The 16,720-nt window shown below is 42.5% G+C and overlaps 1 protein-coding gene across 7 annotated transcripts in view; it reads right to left on the bottom strand.

Annotated features, from left to right (window-relative positions):
- Positions 1 to 16,720, bottom strand: part of PCDH9 (protocadherin 9) — an 878,971-nt gene that overhangs the window by 564,228 nt on the left and 298,023 nt on the right. The window contains exon 3 of one of the 7 annotated variants that reach the window (XM_065412758.1): positions 856 to 872. The exons of the other annotated variants lie outside the window; for them this stretch is intronic. Coding sequence (XP_065268830.1) covers positions 856 to 872 — 17 coding nt within the window. The remainder of the gene's footprint in view (positions 1 to 855; positions 873 to 16,720) is intronic. 7 annotated transcript variants of the gene reach the window in all.

Raw genomic sequence — 16,720 nt, 5'->3', positions numbered from 1 at the left:
GAGGTAAGTGCCACCCAGAGCCTGCACCCTTCACCTCCTCCCACAACCCAACCCCCTGCCCCAGCCCTGATCCCCCTCCCACCCTCCAAACTCCTCAGTCCCAGCTCGGAGCACCCTCCTGCACCCCAAACCCCTCATCCCCAGCCCCACCCCAGAGCTCGCACCCCAGCCAGAGCCCTCCCCCCCACACACAACCCAACCCCCTGCCCCAGCCCGGAGCCCCCTCCCGCATTCCAAACCCCTTAGCCCCAGCCCGATCTCCCTCCCCCGCGCCTCCTGCCCCAGCCCACAGCCCCCTCCTGCACCCTAAACCCCTCATTTCTGACCTCACCCTGGAACCCCCACCCCCATTCCAGAACCCATACCCCCTCCCACACACCCCAACCTCCAATTTTGTGAGCATTCATGGCCTGCCATACAATTTCCATACCAAGATATGGCCCTCAGGCCAAAAAGTTTGCCCACCCCTGTCATATAGCCATAGCAGTTCATTCATTCTCAGAGGGGAGTTCATTACCTTCTATTCGTCCTAGCAACTGGCCTTGGTATGGTCAAAGAAGTGGAGAAATGTAACATTGGAATCTATTACAAATTAACATAATGCTACCGTCTCCCTCTGAAATATATAAACTGAACTAGGATGAAGGACAAGTGAGACATCAAGGTAAATGTGTGGCACAGAACCCCATGAGAGAGAAGGAGCTGTCTATGGAACTGGTACCTTCAACTGCATCTAAAGCATCCAAACGACATGAGAGTTTATTAAGTCTTCCTCTCCTCCCCCAACCCCTGTGCATGAACACACACACTTTTCCAAGAGGGCGACCCCAAAACAACACAGCTTTCATCATGCACACACTCGAGATGATTGACTATTAAAAGATATATAGACTCATAGACTCATAGACTTTAAGGTCAGAAGGGACCATTATGGTCATCTAGTCTGACCTCCCGCATGATGCAGGCCACAAAAGCTGACCCACCCACTTTCCCTTAACTCAGCTGTTGAAGTCTCCAGATCGTGATTTAAAGACTTCAAGTCGCAGAGAATCCTCCAGCTTGCAACCCCTGCCCTATGCTGCGGAGGAAGGCGAAAAACCTCCAGGGCCTCTGCCAATCTACCCTGGAGGAAAATTCCTTCCCGACCCCAAATATGGCAATCAGTAGAACCCCGAGCATACAGGCAAGATTCTCCAGCCGGACCCTCATTTTACCAGCGATGGCACGTTATTGCCTAATTGACTAAAATCACGTTATCCCATCAAACCATTCCCTCCATAAACTTATCTAGCCTAATCTTGAAGCCAGAGAGGTCTTTTGCCCCCACCGTTTCCCTCGGAAGGCTGTTCCAAAATTTCACCCCTCTGACGGTTAGAAACCTTTGTCTAATTTCAAGCCTAAACTTCCCCACGGCCAGTTTATATCCATTTGTTCTCGTGTCCACATTAGTACTGAGCTGAAATAATTCCTCTCCCTCCCTGGTATTTATCCCTCTGATATATTTAAAGAGAGCAATCATATCCCCCCTCAGCCTTCTTTTGGTTAGGCTAAACAAACCGAGCTCCTCGAGTCTCCTTTCATAGGAAAGGTTTTCCATTCCTCGGATCATCCTAGTGGCCCTTCTCTGTACCCGTTCCAGTTTGAGTTCATCCTTTTTAAACATAGGAGACCAGAACTGCACACAGTACTCCAAATGAGGTCTCACCAGCGCCTTGTATAACGGAAGCAGCACCTCCTTGTCCCTACTAGAAATACCTCGCCTAATGCATCCCAAGATCGCATTAGCTTTTTTCACAGCCACGTCACATTGCCGACTCATAGTCATCCTGCGATCAACCAGGACTCCGAGGTCGTTCTACTCCTCCGTTACTTCCAACCGATGCGTCCCCAGCTTATAACTAAAATTCTTGTTAGTCATCCCTAAATGCATCACCTTACACTTCTCACTATTAAATCTCATCCTATTATTATTACTCCAATTTACGAGGTCATCCAAGTCTCCCTGCAGAATATCCCGATCCTTCTCCGAATTGGCAATACCTCCCAACTTTGTGTCATCCGCAAACTTTATCAGCCCACTCCTACATTCGGTTCCGAGGTCAGTAATGAATAGATTAAATAAAATCGGACCCAAAACCGAACCTTGAGGAACCCCACTGGTGACCTCCCTCCAACCTGACAGTTCACCTTTCAGTACTACCCGCTGCAGTCTCCCCTTTAACCAGTTCTTTATCCACCTCTGGATTTTTATATCGATCCCCATCTTTTCCAATTTAACCAATAATTCCTCATGCGGTACAGTATCAAACGCTTTACTAAAATCGAGGTATATTAGATCCACCGCATTTCCTTTATCTAGAAGGTCTGTTACTTTCTCAAAGAAGGAGATCAGGTTGGTTTGGCACGATCTGCCTTTCATAAACCCATGTTGTAATTTGTCCCAATTGCCATTCACCTCAAGGTCCTTAACTACTTTCTCCTTCAAAAATTTTTCCAAGACCTTGCATACTACAGATGTTAAACTAACAGGCCTGTATTTACCCGGGTCACTTTTTTCCCCCTTCTTGAAAATAGGAACCACATTAGCTATTTTCCAGTCCAACGGTACCACCCCCGAGTTTACAGATTCATTAAAAATTATCGCTAAGGGGCTTGCAATTTCTCGTGCCAGTTCCTTCAATATTCTCGGATGAAGATTATCCGGTCCGCCCGATTTAGTCCCGTTTAGCTGGTCAAGTTTGGCTTCCACCTCTGATGCTGTAATGTCAATCCCCCCTCCTTTATTCCCCTCTGTCCTGCTCCCTCTATTTCTAAGCCCTTCATTAGCCTTATTAAAGACCGATGCAAAATATTAATTTAGATATTGTGCCATGCCTAGATTATCCTTAATCTCCACTCCATCTACATTCTTCAGTGGTCCCACTTCCTCTTTCTTTGTTTTCTTCCTATTTATATGGCTATAAAACCTCTTACTATTGGATTTAATTCCCCTCGCAAGGTCCAACTCTACACGGCTTTTGGCCTTTCTCACTGCATCCCTACATGCTCTGACCTCAATAAGGTAGGTTTCCTTGCTGATCCCTCCCCTCTTCCATTCTTTGTACGCTTTCTGTTTTTTCTTAATCGCCCCTTTGAGACTCCCGCTCATCCAGCTCGGTCTAAATCTTCTGCCTACTAACTGTTTTCCCTTTCTCGGGATACAGGCCTCGGACAGCTCGTGCAACTTCAACTTGAAATAATCCCAGGCGTCATCTGCCTTTAGATCCCTAAGTATGTTAGCCCAATCCACTTCCCTAAGTAGTTGCCTTAATTTATTAAAGTTGGCCTTTTTGAAATTGTAAACCTTAGTCACAGTTTTATTTCTGTTAATCCTTCCATTTAGTTTAAACCGAATTAGCTCATGGTCACTCGAGCCAAGGTTGTCCCCTACAACCATTTCCTCAACGAGGTCCTCACTACTCACCAGCACCAAATCTAAAATTGCATCCCCCCTCGTTGGTTCAGTTACTACTTGATGAAGGAATTCATCTGCTAGCACGTCTAGGAACATCTGAGCCCTATTATTTTTACTAGCATTTGTTCCCCAATCTATATCTGGGAAGTTAAAGTCCCCCATGATTACACAGTTCTTATTAGTTTTTACTTCCCTAAAAACATTAAATAGTTCTCTGTCCGCATCCAGGCTAGATCCTGGCGGTCTATAGCACACCACAAGCACTATCTCAGGGGAGGCTCTAGTAGTTCTTTTACCCAGTGTAATTATTGCCCAGACAGACTCCGTCTTATCCATTCCATCACTTATTATTTCTTTACATTTTACCTCATTATTGACATACAATGCCACTCCCCCACCTTTACCTTTTTTTCGGTCATTCCTAAACAGCACATACCCTTCCATACCTGTACTCCAGTCTTGACTACCGTTCCACCACGTTTCGGTTATTCCTACGATATCAGGTTTCATTTTTTGGACCAGGAGCTCCAATTCCTCCATTTTGTTACCTAGGCTTCTCGCATTGGTGTATAAACATCTTACTGTATGCTGTCTATCCTTTCTCCCATTAGTTATGCAATTTGGTACGGACCCCGTACTGTCCATCCGCCCCCTCCTTCTTATGTCCAATCCCCTACCCCTACCTATATCTGTGCTTATCTCTTCACCCTCCTTTTCAGCATCTCAGCACCATTATGCAGTACTGCAGTGAGGTAAATCTGTGAGATGTGACCCCCCCTCCTGCTTCTAGTCTGATGTCTAGTCAGATTGTGACACCTCTGAAAATTCATCAAAAGGTTCAAAATAGAGCGGGGCAAAACAGGCAGGAACAAAAATGTGTTATGTATTGTGATATGAAGTGCACTAGAAACCCCATCACGTTGTTCTAATTAATCTGAGTTGTGCTCAGATACTACAGTGATGATGGCCTAAACAAAATGTGTGAATAGGTACACACACATACACACACACACTCACACACAGAGAGAGAACACCACTATTCCACGAAATATTACATTTCTTCAATTCCCTCCTATTATCTAAGCAGTCTGTAGAAAATGGAAGTGGCTAAAATTTCAGTCTCCCACTATTCTGGAAACATTCTTTTTTAATTTTATAAATCTTTTCTGAAATCTGATAGTTAATTAGTCATTTGATTATCATAATCAAACACTAATCATTGCAGTCTTGATGAAAATTTAGTGATTATCCCAAGAGGACTGCAGTCCAGTAAATGTGTTGACAGGCTATTTGTTATTATGATGGTGATGCATCATGATGCAGTGTAGAAGAAAACAAAAGACAAGTACTGGTAAATACTGTGCATGATAAACCTATATAAGAGAGAATCTAAATGATCCCTGCATAAAATCCTGTGATCCTTCCTCAAACAAAATTCTTAATGACATCAGTGGGAGTTTTGTCTGTTTGAGGGCTACAGGATTTATCTCCTAGTGCATGAAAATGAGATAAGAAAGAGATAAGCATTATCCACTGGTAATCAGGGTTTGGTTTCAGTGTCTCTTTCACAAATACCACATAGCTAATTGAGCAAGTTAAGGAGCAATAGTTTTATTGTTTATAAGTGTGATCAAAATATAGCATGAAGCAAAATATATCAAAGTAAGATCATCTATCTTTCTTCCTCACCATCTCTTTTATAAACCACAGATGCCTGCAAAAGTAATTTATTATTGGTTATTAATTTAAACATTTATACTGTCACATTGTAGCAACCTCCTTTCTGAGAAGTGTTTAGTAACAACAGATCCTTTCCTGTGAGCATTAGAGCAGAATTTGTGCCAGCAGAGCCACTTTTCCAAAGAGGTTATGGTTCTGTCAACCCCTGGAGATGGTTCCCTCTTACCCATTCCTTCAGAGATGGAACTGGAGATATGCAATTGCAGTTCCCAGAAACATTAGCCATTATAGTACCAAATGATCCAGGAGACCCAAAGAGAACAACTCAGTGGATTGCTTCCTTTGCAGCTCTATCAAATCACTTTCCAAGCCAACCTGAGCTCCTAGAATTAGGACAAAGGACTTCAGGATGTCACTTCCACAATGACTTCTTAGAAGTGTATGTATGTGCACCCTCCCCCCATAGCCATAGTTTCTGAGCACTTCATAATGTTTAATGTATTTAATACTCAACACCCCTATGAGGTAAGAAAGTGTTATCATCCCCATTTTACAGCTGGCAAACTGAGACACAGAGAGACTAAGAGCCAGATTTTTAAAGGTATTTAGGCTCGTAAAGATGCCATTAGGTGCCTAGATTTTTGACTCAGCCAAGGATACAACAGGAACTCTATAGGAAAATAGAGAATTGAACCTAGGTCTTCAGAGTCCCAGGCCAGCATTGTGACTATTGGACTACACTCCTGTATGCTTTTCTCTCATGTTATGTACCATTAATATTTATCTGTTAATCCACAGCTGTTTTAGTGGGCCAACGCTTCCCGCAGCTCCCATTGGCCAGGAATGGTGAACCACGGCCACTGGGAGCTGCGAGCGGCCGTACTTGTGGACACTCAGGTAAACAAAGCATCTCACAGCCCGCCAGGGACTTACCCCGAGCAAGCTGCGAACCATGTTTGGGAACCCCTGCCGTAGAATAACCTTATGCTTCATATGTCACTTGCAGAGTTGTAGCCGTGTTGGTCCCAAAATATTAGAGAGGCTAGATAAGTGAGGCAACAGCTTTTATTGGAAAAACTGCTGTTGGTGAAAGAGTCAAGATTTTGAGCTATGCAGATCTCTTCTTCAGGTCTACCTTTTGTGCTTTATAAATCACTGACCATTCAAGTATATGCCTAGCATAAATATAGGTACTATATTTTCTAGAGGGCAAAATATTTGAGAACTAAACTTAGTTCGCATTCTGTTCTATGATAGCTATTTTGAAGAAGCTTGGCTTGCAACTTCAGTTCAGGTCACTTGGGTACTGTGACCTTTTTAACATTTGGTAGTTGGTAGGAATGAGACCTTGTGTCCTTAAAACTGCACAGATTAGAGATGTAGAAGCAAGATGAATATTAACAAAATGGGATTCCAGAGAAATGTTTCAGGTTCCAGATAAATTATGGAAAGGAGTGAACATGCAAGGTAGAACATGAAACTCAATAAACCTATATAAAGAAAAGCAACAAATGTATAGTTGTCATTAATCCCCAGCCCTAATGTCAAGGCAGTCTGAAAAGATCTTAGCGGGAGCATTAATTTCCTTGAAATTTAGACAACATTTAGAGTGTATTTTGCATGTATCTAAACAAGTATTGAGTGATGAATTTCACTGTCTAACAGAGGCGGTTTACCTCAGCAAATAACTTCTCACATTAATAACCATACCTACAGGTGACCGTCTATAAATACAATCTGTTCTTTCTATCAAAAATTAAAACATATAGCACAATTTGACAATCCATAATTTCCCCACCCCCACACGATAATATTTATAAAAGAAAAAAGATACAAGTGCCAACTCCACTCTCTATATAACATACAATTATGAGATCATATGCACTGCTACAGCAGGGGGCTATTCTGATACTACACTCTAGTTTCCAAATTGGGCTTTAAAAAAAAACAAAACTTCCCAATAGAAAACAATTTTAGGAACTGAAAAACTGCTCCCTCCAAAAATCCACCAAGAAACCCATGATAATCCCAGCAAAGGGGTATTTTGTTTTACAAAACAGAGTAACCTTATTTTAAACCTTGACACAGAAGTCCAGAATTGTGAGTGCTAAGATAATATAATGGGTATTAGTACAGTTGGAAGTCAAGGGACTCTAGCTTGATAGCAGATATACTGTTATAATGAAGTCTTATCATAAGGTTCAAATGCAGCATTCATCAGTTAAAAACAAACAAACAAAAAACATGATGACTTCAATACCTAGGTTTTGAACATAATCCTGATGGTTTGTTGGGAGGGCAGACCTTGAATAAGGAAAAAGCAACAAAGAGTCCTGTTGCAACAAAGAGTCACAGTGGGCCGGCTCTGGCTTTTTGGCCGCCCCAAGCAAAAAAAACCTGGGGCGGCCAGAACGGCAAAGCAAAAAAAAAAACTGCGGCGCGGCCAGAGCCAGGGTGCAGGGGGACTCCCTGCACTGCAGACGTGCCCCGGCTAGCGGGGGGGAGGTGGAGCAGGGGGGAGAGAGAGAAAAGGGGGGCGGCCAGGGCTTCAGCGGGGCGCTACCACACGGCCCCGACTGGTGCGCCGCCTGCTGGGAGGCTCTGCACCGCTCCGGTCGTCTGGGAGGGAAGGATGCGGACTGCCCTGCCGGGCTTGCTGCAGGGCGCTCCCGTCCTCCACGCCGCTGCCCCCTACAGGGTGGCTGGAGCGGCAAAACAAACAAACGAACAAACAAACAAACAAAAACCGGCCGTGCTGCCCTAGGATTGGGCGGAATGCCTCCTCGAACAATCTGCCGCCCCAAGCACCAGCTTGCTCGGCTGGTGCCTGGACCTGGCCCTGGTGGCACATTATAGACTAACAAATCTATTGGAGCATAAGCTTTCGTGGGTGAAAGTGACAAAGTGGGTATTCACCCACAAAAGCTTATGCTCCAATACATTTGTTAGTCTATAAGTTGCCACAGGACTCTTTGTTGCTTTTTACAGATCCAGACTAACACGGCTACCCCTCTGATACTTGAATAAGGAAGCGATTTCAGGTGATAGCTCTTGTGATTTGAACACAAACTAAAGATGGATTCCACAAAGCTGCTTTGTACAAGCCCTACCTGGACTTTAATGGGAAATATTAAACAGCCCTTTACATAGTGGTATGTATAAAAAAGAATCAGCTTTGCATAGGCAGATTCCATTGCCAAAAGTAAATGTTTGTACATAGCTGTAAGCACAAAATAAGTCCTATTGATTTCAGTCAATACAGACAGGTGTATATACCCCTTTATAAGTGCAAAATGAATACACTAAAAATGTTATGAGCACAATTAAAAAGAAATTTGTTGAACCTGACACCAAGAGATTAATGGAGCTGGATAACAGATTACAAAAACTTGTCCACTAAGTATTTTGTTATGCCAATGAGATCATATCACTAGATTGGATCTTAAGTATTCTAACTCAGATTTGTCTCTGTATTTAATATATTTTCAAAGGTATTTTCCTTCACTTTCAAATATATAATTATTTTGCATACTGGTTATTTAAATATATGTTTATATACATAACAATATCACTTGACTCGCAGACAGACAACTTTGGTTCCTTGTGTTATTAAGAAAGTCATGCTCCTTTGGAACAATGCAGCTAACAATATCCAGAACAAAGTGTGTAAGAGATGAGATAAAGCATTCTTGATCAAGGGGCGCTTATTTGTGGAACAAACTACTAGAAGAGATTAGCCTTAGCTAAAGGCAAATGAATTTTACAGTCTCTCCCATTTGTTAAAGCCTTCCTACCAAATCCTAGCTGTTAGAACAAAAACCAAACAGACAAATGAAGACGCTCCTAGACTTTGCGAAGGCTGTAGAACAGAATCCTCTACAAATTCACAGTTTGCAGAACAAATTTAGTTTCCAGTCCTTACATGTTACAGTATTGGATACAATAGGAAAAGGACATTAGCAGACACATTAGATAAAGATTACTGACCATGGTAAATTTATGGGCAGAGTTCTGTGAAATATTCACAGCAAAACTAAACTATTTGAAAAACATGTTAAATTTTGGATATTGGTAGAAACCAATTTCATCCTTGGGCTTCTGAAAAGTTCATTAAGATTTTAAAAAAAATCCCATTTAAGGAGTCCAAACCATTGACTGAGCCAATTTAGATCATTGTGGCTAAATCATGTGAGATATACATATGGTTTCATTGTGAAGTCAAGTGAAAATCAGTAGTTTCAACTTTCAATAAGGATTTTTGTATTATTTATTTATTTACTTATTTATACTCAGAGAATTCTATGGAATGCAAATTAATGTAGATTCACCAAATAAAATGTTTGTAGAAGTCCTTGCAAAGGGAAACACAGTTTGGTCTTTTCTTTTCCTTTTTAATTTACTACCGCTGTAATACATTCTAATGTCTGTTTCTTTCCCACAGCCATATCATTTGAACCCACTACGGAACTCAGAAGCCCAGTCTCCTATTCATCACTTTCTCTCTAAAATATTTGATTAACTTTTTGTATTTTGTATGCTCCATATAAACTTCATGGCCTCTAGTTCTAGTCCATCCAGAGATCTCATGTGGATGTTACAACAAACACTAGCCACTCTCAATTCAGATCTTGTCACTGTCTCATATGAGCTGCATTCTCACTCCATGTATGGTCTTCGTAGCCCTATGCTGTGCTCTTGCTCCAGTATAATTATAGTTTCCTTCAGGTAAGGTAACCAAAACTAGAATGTACATCCAAACTGAGTCCTGGTGTAAGTGAATGCAAACATTTTAAAGTTAAGGGACTTGACCCAATCACATTCTTTTTGAATTTGGCCCTACAATTAACATATGTTTAGTCAGTACATTATAATGTGATAGCAGAATCTACAGTCTTATAGTATCCACAGACTATTAATATGTGTCCCTTAATACAATACTTGACCCTATTAAATTTATTTACTACTACTGCACATTTGAGTGATATTTTAATTTTTGGCTCTATCATTATGCATATAGGGTGACCAGATGAGAGGAAGAAAATATCGGGACACATGGGGTGGGGGAGTAAACCGGTGGAGGGGGATAAAATGGAGTACCGCGAAATATCGGGACAAATTGCGTCCCAACCAACCAAACATCTAGATATCGGGACGGTCCCAATTTTATCGGGACGTCTCGTCACCCTATGCATAGATCCTTCTACTCTACCACTTGAACTCATTCCCATGAAACTATACTTGCCTTGGACCTTATTTCTGTCCATGTTCATCATTTTAAACCTAAACATATTAGGGGATCAATCTAGGGTTGCCAGGTGTCTGGTTTTCGACTAGAACGCCCCGTCGACTCCAGTCAGTACCGCCGACCAGGCCATTAAAAGTCCAGTTGGTGGCACAGCGGGGACCCGGGGCTAAGGCAGGCTCCCTGCCTGCCCTGGCTACGTGTGTCTCCCGGAAATGGCCGCCAGGTCCTTGTGGCCCCTAGGTACATAGGCGGCCAGGGAGGCTCCATGCGCTGCGTCCGCCCCTAGTGCCGGCTCCGGGGCTCCCATTGGCCAGGAACTGCGACCAATGGGAACTGCGGCAGCAGCACCTGTGGGCAAGGGCAGCATGCAGAGCCTCCCTGGCTGCCATGTGCCATGGGGCTGCAGGGACCTGGCGGCCACACCGCTGGGACCCTGCACACCCCTCAAAATCCCAACATCCTGCCCCCAGCTCCCTCCTGCACCCCAAGCTCCTCATCCCTGGTCCCACACCAGAGCCCACACCCCTAGCTGGAGCCCATACCTCCTCCCACACTCTGAACCCCTTGGCCCCAGCCCTCTCCTGCACCCCAAACCCCTCATCCCCAGCCCCACCCCAGAGCCCACACCCCCAGACAGAGCCCTCACCCCCTCCCACACCCAAACCCCCTGCCCCAGCCCGGTGAAAGTGAGTGAGGGTGGGGGAGAGCAAGTGATGGTGCTTGATGGAACTCCATCAAGCATTCTCCCCTTGAGGTTGTGTGGCTCTAAAACGCCCCTCTTAGGGCATGGATACACTTGCAAGTTAGAGTGCATTAAAGCAGTCCCGGGCGTCCTAACTCATGACCCGTCCACACTGGCAAGGCACTTAGAGCACCTGGACTCTGCAGCTGGAGCACTCCTGGTAATCCACCTCCATGAGAAGATTAATGCTTGGTGCGCCTCAGCTGAAACACCCCGGCATCAGTGTGAATGAGGTGTTGCATTACTGTGCTCTGATCAGCCTCCAGAAACGTCCCATAATCCCCTTAAGTCAAGTGGTCACTCTTCTCATTGTTTTGGAATCACTGCAGGAATGCGGATATGCCCTTTCAAAGCTCCGTTTCTGACAGCCAGCCTGCTTATCTGCCCAGAGACAAAGCAACCATTACTGTGGAATGCTGTGTGTGAGAGAGAGAGGCGGGGGGAGGGAGGTCTGAATTTACAAGACAGCGTGCTGACATGCTCTCAGCCCCCCCAAAACCCACTCTCTCTACCCCCAAGTACACGCAACACACTCCCTGTCACACTCCACCCCCCACATTTGAAAAGCACATTGCAGCCACTTGCATGCTGGGATAGCTACCACAATGCACTGCTCTCTGTGGCCATTGCAAGAGCTGCTAATGTGGCCACGCCAGTGCACTTGCAGCTGTCAGTGTGGACAGACTGAAGCGCTTTCCCTACAGTGCTCTACGAAGGCTGGTTTAACTCAAAGCGCTCTACATCTGCAAGTGTAGCCATGCCCTTAGGCTGTGCCTAAATGTGGCAATCAAGTCCTCACTTTTATAGAGTTCATACAATAACCCTTCAGGAGAAACTTTGTCAAGAGGTTTCTGCCAATCCAGCTATGTTAAATCCACTGTAGATCAGCAGCTATTTAATTAAATCTCCTTCTCTATTCCTTGACCCAGACAGTCCCCAAAATAAAGGATTATTCTCCTGCTGTGTTCACAAAGCTCATCCCCCTTCTGATGCTGGCAGACCAGGTGCCAGCTCATACAAAAGCCTCAGGCCTCACTAAATGCTTACAAATGCATAGCCAGGCCAATTTACTTGTGTATTCGTTTAGATCAAAGTGATTGTTAAATGTATAAGATTGTATCTGGTGTTTAAACGTCATGAAAACTAATCAGATGTTACTTGCATTGTTTTCACTTACCCGTATCCCATTATAATGTAGTAGCAAACATTTACATTGTATATTCCCCTGTAACTAAATAACCTATCAAACGAGAAATGCAGATGTGTAATGCAAATGAAAAACTTTAACAGAAAAGTGCTAATTTTCAAGCAAGTGGTCATTGTATGTGATTATCGGAGTCAAAGACTCAAAATGCATTCCTCACTCTCCCTCATCAAAGGAAAAGCCCATGTGGATCGTGACCCTGTCAACTTGTTTTCTGTGAGAAGAAGCTATAATTGTGGATTCATAGAAAGATTCTTCATCTCTGGACTGTTTGGACTCTTACAGGGAAGTGTCCCAGATGCAAAGCACAGATCCCCAGAGACAATCTGGGTACCCTGAAAAGACTTTTGGGAAACTGGCAATTTATTACATCACTTCGATCATTTGATTGTGACTCACCTATACATACATTTTACTGGCTTTAACCTTTCAATAACGCTCATTTCCTTTTCTTAGCTAATAAACCTTTTAGATAATTTACTATAGAACTGGCTACCAGCGTTGCCTTTGGTGTAAGATCTAGAGTACCAATTGATCTGGGGTAAGTGACTGGTCTCTTAGGACCATAAGCAACCTAAATGTGATGTGATTTTGGTGTAAGTGACCTTTTATCACAAACTCCAATTTGTTTGGGTGGCAAGATAGACTGGAGTGTCTGTGACTCCATGGTAAGACTGGTATAGTGATCCAGGAGTACACATTTGTTACTGGCTTGGGTGAAATCTAATTATAGAACACACCACCAGTTTGGGGTATCTGCCCACTTTTCTGACAGTCTGCCCTGACATACACACTCATAATCATGAGCCACTCCAGACGGTATGACACCCTTCTTAACATGGAGTGCATTACAAGCAAATAGGAAGAGGTGCAGTAAAAAAAAAAAAGTAAGTCCTTTAGGACCTAAGAACAGCCATATTCAGTCAGCCCAGTGGTTTACCAAGCCCATTATCCTGTCTTCTGACAGTGGCCCATGCCTCAGAGGGAATGAACAGAACAGGGCAATTATTGAGCAATCCATCCTCTGTCATCCAGTTCCAGCTTCTTGCAGTCAGAGGCTTAGGGACACCCAGAGCACAGGATAAGCAGATCCTCAAGAAATTTCATGCACCCAAAATCACTGTGGTTTCTGGCTTGATCAAGTTTGTTGGTAGATAAACACTGCCACTGCCTCATGCTTGAAAAGTTTTGAATGTAATTGTCTGTCAATGATATGATTTATAACGCAATCTGCTGCTACTTCTTCTGCTGCAGATAACTCTAATTTGCCTCTACTGTATTAGAAATGATGAACTTGACAATCACTTTAAATTTTCCTATTTGACTTTAATTCCGGTTCGTGTGGCCAGTAACAGTAAATTTCCATTGTTCTCCCCCCAAAATAATAAAGGGACAGGAGCTTGCTATGTAGCAGTTGGCTATTGCTAAAAGACTCATTTATTGCACAATGAAGCTTTGGTCTAGTAAAATGTTTGGAAGAAAGTGGAGTGAGGAGTGATAAAGTTTTATGTTAGATTTTTGACTTGATCAAATACAGTAACACCTAGAGACCAGCTGAGATCAGGGACCCATTATGCTGTAAGAGACAGACAGATGAAGGGTATGGGATGTTACAATATACAATCAGAGGGGGGAGAGCAGAGATTGGCTTTTGGTTTTGCTTCTATTTATTTTTATATTTGGGGTTTGTTAAGAAGATTAGGTACGCAGAAACAGAAAGGAAGAGGAAACACTGAAAGGAGCATACTGTACATAACATGAGTTTAGTAATACTATTCCAGGAAAAGCAAGTCACCATTTGAGATGTCTTTTCAATTTACAGTTCCAATACCTTGCTATGAATGGAAAAAAATATTCTGGTATTCTTGAGAGTAAATCCATAGAACTGGCTCAGCCTTAAAATGACAAATTATAGTCTATGAAAATCATTTATGACCTTGGGTAACTTGACTTCAGCTCTCTGTGCTTCATTCTCTCTATCTGTAAAATGGGAATAACAATATCTCCCTGTAAAAAGCACTTTGGGATCTATGGATGAAAATTATGATGTAAACAAGAACATTTTTTCTTTACCATATTTGCTCCTTGTTTGTAGAGTCACATCTGTTTACTGTATTGATAAAGAAAGTTTTGACAATTGTTAGCAACAAGAGCCAATACAATAATCAGATGGAACACTGAGCTAGCTTCTATTCTGCCTCATCCATCATCAACAGAATTGTCATATAAGTTTCAATACCAGAGTCTTTTATTGTGTGGATAGGGTGTGTGAGTCAGTTTTCAAATCACAGCTTCAGCTGCACAGCTGGCAGTTAGAAAAAATCATCTTTTGACTCATAAGCTGAGCAAATTTGATAGGGAAGCTGTTGAGAGAGAATAAATATGGAACCTCACACTGTCATCTTCACGCAGTCACTTTTCTGACTATAACTGCTTTTTAAGAATGATGTGATTTAAAATGTCATGCTTTGGGCGTACAAGCAATAATCCCATTATCACTCATCCACAATGAACTGTAACACTTTAGATATTAATTTAGTCTCTGTGTAATATAGTGGAGCTATCTGAAGGCAGACTAGCTAGAAGCCCAATCCTAAATACACCAAAGATTTGGGGAGTATTTCCCTTACATTTTCTCTGAACTTGATCAAACATCCATGCTGATTATCTTTCATATTTGGGTATATTCAACATCAAAATTAGCACAATCCACTGAGTATACACTGCAGACAAAATAGAAATGAATTTTAGCTATTTTAATGACCTCTATCTATGGAGCCTGCAACAAAGGCTACGTCAACACTACAAGCGAAGAGTGTAATTCTTGCTCATGTACACCGACTTGCACTAGCTCAGAGACACTAGCACTAGTATATGTAATACCATAGCCACAGTAACAGGGCAAGCAGCAGCAGAGGCCCATCACAGCTGTGCAGAGTACAAACCCACCTGAAACCAGTGGGTAGATATGCAGTACAATTTAGCCAGGTCTGCTGTTACCTGTGCTACTGCGGCTACGCTGCTATTTATGCTCATTCTAGTTCAATGAGAACTAGAGCAAGCAGGTATACATGAGCAGGGGGTTCACACCTGTAGGTCAGAGTGTAGATGTAGCTGACTTGAGAGGAATTAATATTAAATCTGCTTGCTTGCAAGTTAACCATCATAAAGGCAAGGCATGAGAAAATGTCTGGTTGATAGTTTAACTGTTGCATGAATTTATGGGGGGGAATAACTAGATTTTCATCATTTAGTTTAAGCCATCTACACACTTACAAAATAGGACACATATTTCAGTTGCACACCACCAACACATATTGTAGGCCAAAAAGGCTTGCCAATGATAGAAAAACAAATCATCATGCATGCTTGATCAATTTAGGAAAAAAAATTAAGCGACAGTGGTAAGCTTCCAATCTCTTCAGCAACGTCAACTTGGTTGTGTCATGAATATATTGTTACACTTTAGAAAATAATTTGGATAGTTTTACTTTTAATAGCCAGACACTTATAAAAGAAGAGACTTCAATGGGTGACCCACCTGCAATACCGTATTTGAATCTCAGATCTGTAGAACAGCAAGGATTGAGGGCAGGGGACATTAAATTACATGAAGTGAGATAGGAAGATAACTTAATGAGATTTAATTTCCAAGAGGTAGCTTTCCTTTCATCTTAAATAAATCAGATGGAATTTTAACTCTAATCTTTAAATAGCTTTTAATAGACTGTCACCTACTTTTGCTTTTTGCTTATATTGATTGATATATATGGACATATACTTAGAGGAGTGATCTGTCACTGTGTCCTATGAGAGACAGTATGGATTTCAGTTCCCTACACCTGTCAAAGCGTGTGCTCTGAGCATTCACATATGAGGTTTCCTTGGTTTGGAAACTCAGTTGTCAACTTCTATTAAGGTCAGATCCAACATCCACTGAAATCAATTGCAAGACTTCAGTAGACTTCAATGAGTGCTTAGTGACTGACCAGAAGTGAGTGAGACCTTTAAATGAAGCCCTGGAGCTCCAAACACCTGGGTCTATACTTTGCCTTTCTTTTTTCCCATTGAAGCCAAGAGTTCCTTGGGTGTAAAGGAGTGTACTTGTAGTCCAAGTAGCTTGCTTTTGCACATACCATTCCCAATCTTCAACTACCGTTCAAATCCTCCTAAAGCAGCAATGAAAGCATACAGCAATTTTACTGAGGACTGCAGCATAAAAATTCAGTGTTATACCACTGCAAAAACTGGGCGTGATGATGCATATTTCCTTAGTATGCATTTGACATCCTAAATATGCTTTTAGAGGACACCTTATTCACATCAAGTGGTTTGGAGGGTCATAAAGCAAATGGGGGGGAAAAAAACTTACTAAACCATATACTGGATACTGCT

This window comes from Emys orbicularis, chromosome 1 (genome assembly GCF_028017835.1).
Source record: "Emys orbicularis isolate rEmyOrb1 chromosome 1, rEmyOrb1.hap1, whole genome shotgun sequence".
NCBI classification, from domain to species: domain Eukaryota; kingdom Metazoa; phylum Chordata; order Testudines; family Emydidae; genus Emys; species Emys orbicularis.
Note: the sequence above shows the minus strand (reverse complement) of the source record. Positions and strands in the feature narration are given on the sequence as shown.